We start from the raw sequence: 4,792 nt of genomic DNA, 5'->3' as shown, positions 1-4,792 counted from the left end.
GAGGTGAAAAACGCGTAGAAAGGTTTGACCACGTAGCCTGTATCGGAGTGGTACTCGGAGTCGGAGCGAAATGGAAGCTCCCTCCTCAAAATTGTTGACCATGGTGAAGAACTTCCCAAGAAGGTCTCTCTGTGGGTCCCTTACCTTCTTGCCCTTCCCCTTCTCTTTTCTCTTCCCTTCCCCTCCTCACTAGTGCTACCACCCTTAACCCCTCAAGTAATGGAGAATTCGACAATGGACCCCTCCCTCATACCTTACAGCCCTCCACTCTCTTTCTAGTTTCTACCTTCTCTCTCTTTAAACTTTAATCCCAATTCCATTTCATGTTCTAAGCTTCTTCCTCCTTTTTTTTCCCCCTCCTGTGTGTGATTCCTCTAAAAATATCAGAAAATTCTCAATTTCTTTTCCTCTTTCCTCTTTCCTCTCAAGCGTAGATGTAAAAAACAAAGAAATACATACCATCATTGTATGTGATACATTAGAATTTCACCTCCCTTCTCTCTCTTCCCTGAATAAAGAGAGAGGAGAGAGAGATCTTCCTGAAATCTCAAAAGTTGCAGAATTCATAGAAAAAGAGAGAAATCCCAAATCTCTCTCTCGGAAGGGTAAAAACCCAAAAAAGAAGAGGGAGAAAAGCAAGTTCGATACAAAGAACAAAGGAAGCGACAAGTTGGTTGGTTGGTTGGTCGGTTGGTTTGGATAGGGGCAGAGAGGCTCTAGTAGACAACGTCGGATGATGCCGAACAGTGGCTCTCCAGCCACCAGCAACAACAACGATGCGTCGAGTGGCGGCGTCAGCGGTGGCGGTGGCGGTGGCGGCGGTGGTGGGGCCTCCATTGGGTCGTTGAAGAAAGGACCTTGGACGGCAGCAGAAGATGCGATTCTGATGGAGTACGTGAAGAAACATGGAGAGGGTAACTGGAATGCTGTTCAGAAGAACTCCGGCCTATCGCGCTGCGGTAAGAGCTGTCGTCTCCGTTGGGCTAATCATCTCAGGCCTAATCTCAAGAAGGGTTCCTTCTCTCCAGAAGAAGAGCGTCTCATTCTCGAGCTTCACGCCAAGCTCGGCAACAAATGGGCTCGCATGGCTGCTCAGGTTCATTCATTGCTTCTCTCTCTGTTCTTTATTTCAGCTATTCATTGCTCTAACTCGTCTTTGAACCTGAATTTAATTTGATTTGTGTTCTATATCAGTTACCTGGCCGGACCGATAATGAGATCAAGAACTACTGGAACACCAGAGTCAAGAGACGCCAACGCGCAGGTTTACCTCTCTACCCACAAGATATACAGAAGCAAGCAGCTGCATTTCACCTCAACCAGATCAACCAGCCCCGTTCTTCTCAATCTGTGCCTCCTCCAGCACCCACTCAACATCCCTCGACGCAGCAACAACCCCCTAAGCCCAATTTCGGTTCTTCTCTATCCCTGCTCGATCCTGTAAATTATCCTATGACGACCCCTCTCCTAAGCCACCACCCAGCTCCTTTTCTCCCCTCTCCATTTCACAGATTCAAGAGGTTTCGGGACAATAACAGTATAGGATTCTCTATCCCTTTCTCTGCAACTCATCCTCCTCAACAGAATCATCAATCACCACCTCTGTTTAGTCATGGTCTTAACAGCCAGTTGTTGCCAGCGTCATCGTATCAGCTTAATTCCAACAATTTCGACTTCAATCCTCCACCACCAATCCTGGGAACCACCCCATTTGAAACCGACAGTGGTTCCCCTTTCTCCATGAAATTGGAGCTCCCTTCAAGCCAACTGCCCCAGCCAGCAGACACAGCAAATGCTGCCTTGGGCTCCCTCAATGATTATAAGATCCCCTCGCCGCTTGGCCGGAGCAACAGTGGATTATTGGATGCTCTGTTGCAGGAATCGCAAGCTATAGTGGGAAGCGAGGATTCGAGGAGAGATGATTTGTTAGAAGAGAAATGTGGATTAGATGGATTGGTCAGTGTCAGCGAGGCCCCGCCTTCTGGGTCAATTTTCTGTGAGAGCGCTCCTACCCCTCCATTAGCATCTGCCAGTCAATGGGATGATTCCAGCTCTGCCCATTCCTCCCCTGGTGAGTTCTCTTTCTTCTCATTTTGAATTTCCTCTTTTAATATCTTCTTTTTCCTACTCTCCTCCTTTCCTTTTCGGATCAAATCAATGGGATTGATTACCTTGAAGGGTATCTCTGATTCTGTTTTCTCATTTAGTTCATCCACTGTTTTCACTTCATACTTCAATTATTCTGGAATGGAATTAGACTTCTTACTCCAAACCAAAACCCAATTTTGGATTCTTTGTTCTTAAATGTTAAGAATTAGTGCTTTTTATATAGTACACATATCTGCTGCCGCTTTCCATATTGCCTGTTTCAAACTTCATTGATCGGTATTACAGTTTTCATTGCTGTCGCTGTTTCAGGCTTTCAGCTTCAACTCCTTTTCTTCGTACTTTTTCCTATTAAATACTCCATTTGTTTTATTCTATTTGGGGGTTGATGAGAAAAAAATGTGATTAAAGGGCTTTAATTATCTCAAAAAATCTATCAATATGTCCAAACCAATAAATTAACTTTCAAGATTTTAGTGCTCTTTCTTAATTTCTGCTTTCTTGTGCTTTAATTTAGCTTTGTCATTACTGTTTCCATTAATGTTTGATAAAAGTCCAAACTGGGAAACGAGCTTTTTGGCTCTGAATCTGAAATTCTTGAAGCCTAATCAATTCAGTCTTTCAAAGTCCAAAGTAGCATATTATCTTTTGCTTTTGAGTATGAATATATTTTAGCTAAATCTGGTTTGCTGCCACTGATTCTTTGCAGGGCTGCAGATAAAGAAAGAAAGAACAGATAAAACAGATGAGATCAATTCAGTGGACGATGACTTGAGCAGTTTTCTTGATATCATCCCTTCTACAATGCGTGTCCCTGAGTGGTATAGCGATAGTGGTGGTGAGATGTCAAATGGGCAATCATCAGGTGTTACAGACGATGAAATTGGGCTTGAAATGCAGCAAATAGCTTCATCTCTCTCTGTTCCCAACGCAAATGATCCTGACTGGAACAATTGGAACAACATTACCGGGATTTGCTAAAGTCTTTTGTCGATTCAAGATAAAACAGGATTATAGCTTATGGATTATACATTACAGATTGCAAAGTGATGGTTTGAGGTTTATCTTTTGTTTTGCCATTTTTCCTTTTTCAAGTTTTAATGGAGTGGGATTGTCATATACATATGAATTCTATACATTACTACAAAAACTTCACTGTGACATTTGTTGTTAATCAAAATACTAGTTTATGGCTATAGTGAAAAATTCTGTCATCTCTCTCTCTCTCTCTCTCTCTCTCTCTCTCTCTATTCTGTAGTGGGGTCTGGAGATCCTTAATGACAAAACTTATCTGAGAAAGCTAAATTTATCGAAGCCAGCCATGGCCATGAGAGTCAGAGCAGAGACCCAGCATGCCCAAATTCCAAAGGAAGCAAAAATTTCATTGGAGGGGGGAGGGGGGTGAAGCATGATTAGACTCAAATTGGGAACAAGGTGGCCCATCAATTTCTTCTTTTGCCGGATTCTCTGCTAATTTAAGCTGTGGATCTCCTCAAACTTTGCTAACTTTGGGGGTGTGGGGTGTACCTTCTTGGGTAAGTATCTTCTAATTTTAAGAAAAGGAAAGCAGGCAATTGTGAGCTGTTGCAATGAGGCATGTTCCCCAATTGCCTTTGCTTGACCATTCCGAAATCTCCTTATTTTTAGAAGGGCTTCACGCGGACCATCTTCTTCCCCTAATCATGGCCTCTCTCTCTCTCTCTCTCTCTCTCTCTCTCTCTCTCATTTGATGACCGATCCACCGATTTCATTTTATTAAGTCCTGGTCTTCAGCTACAGATGATGTATGTAACTAAGTATAGGGAGGAGCCAATGATGGTTGAAATTAACCAAAGGGAGTAGTAATTATGATAAGGACCAACACCTCACAATTAAGAATCCAGGAGTTCAACTATACTCGAGTCTGCCTGTAAAAAGAAAAAAAAGATGGTGGATGAAATTATTGGATTCGACCGATCCACCGATTTCACTATTAGATTAGTAAAGAGCATTGGAATGGAGATGGATGAGTGGTAAAACTATAAAAGGTGTAGAAAAGAAATCCTTTGCACTCGGTGCAGTGAAGTAGGAAGTTATAACATTTTTTCGATTGCCCTTTGTTTTATTCCCAAATTTATATTAAGTAAAGGTAAAAAATGATTTTTAAAATAATTTGAAAATAAGTCTTTTTATAAGGTAATTTGATAATGGCTTGTCATTATTAAAAATTTCACATTTTTCTATTCAGCATTTGAAATGATAAGATTTATCCTTTTTTTTTTTTAAATGAAAATAGTGTCATATTAAAAAAAATAAAAATAAAAAAATTACATTTTTTTTTTCTCCAATCTGAATTGCAATAGAAAATTTTTCAACTATAAAAAGACAATAAGGAAGTAATGAATTACGTCAATTTTGGAGTAACTCCGATATATCATAAGCTACAAGAAAACCTTTTGAGGTGGTAAGTATATATAAAATGGAGATCTTTGAATACCACATGATGTTTAGATTGAAGAAGGTAACATAAATCTATAATTCCTTCTTATCTTCATAATTATAATTAATATATTTATGTGATAAACGTCTACATCTGTACAAGGGAAAGTCTAAAATGACTCTAGGAAGAATGGTGAGAAAAAACTTAAATATATTTTTTTTATTAGACTTGATTGGAGAAAATTGATCCACATGTATCCAATCCCAT

At 40.3% G+C, this 4,792-nt stretch overlaps 1 protein-coding gene across 1 annotated transcript; it reads left to right on the top strand.

The window, feature by feature from the left end:
* On the top strand, positions 1 to 3,312 carry LOC122093897 (transcription factor MYB101-like). The gene is made up of 3 exons (XM_042664443.1): positions 1 to 1,096; positions 1,195 to 2,071; positions 2,816 to 3,312. The coding sequence occupies exons 1-3, from the start codon at positions 734 to 736 to the stop codon at positions 3,085 to 3,087; spliced, it is 1,512 nt and encodes a 503-aa protein (XP_042520377.1). The 5' UTR covers positions 1 to 733; the 3' UTR covers positions 3,088 to 3,312.
* The last annotated feature ends 1,480 nt before the right edge of the window (positions 3,313 to 4,792 follow it).

This window comes from Macadamia integrifolia, chromosome 11 (genome assembly GCF_013358625.1).
Source record: "Macadamia integrifolia cultivar HAES 741 chromosome 11, SCU_Mint_v3, whole genome shotgun sequence".
Lineage (NCBI taxonomy): Eukaryota > Viridiplantae > Streptophyta > Magnoliopsida > Proteales > Proteaceae > Macadamia > Macadamia integrifolia.
The sequence above is the reverse complement of the archived record's forward strand: the minus strand, read 5'-3'. Positions and strand labels throughout refer to the sequence as shown.

Coding starts and splice junctions, on each gene's coding strand:
- LOC122093897 (XM_042664443.1), top strand. CDS start 734: ATGATGCCGAACAGTGGCTCTCCAGCCACCAGCAACAACAACGATGCG. Junction 1,097..1,194: donor GGGCTCGCATGGCTGCTCAG/GTTCATTCATTG, acceptor GTTCTATATCAG/TTACCTGGCCGGACCGATAA. Junction 2,072..2,815: donor CTCTGCCCATTCCTCCCCTG/GTGAGTTCTCTT, acceptor GATTCTTTGCAG/GGCTGCAGATAAAGAAAGAA.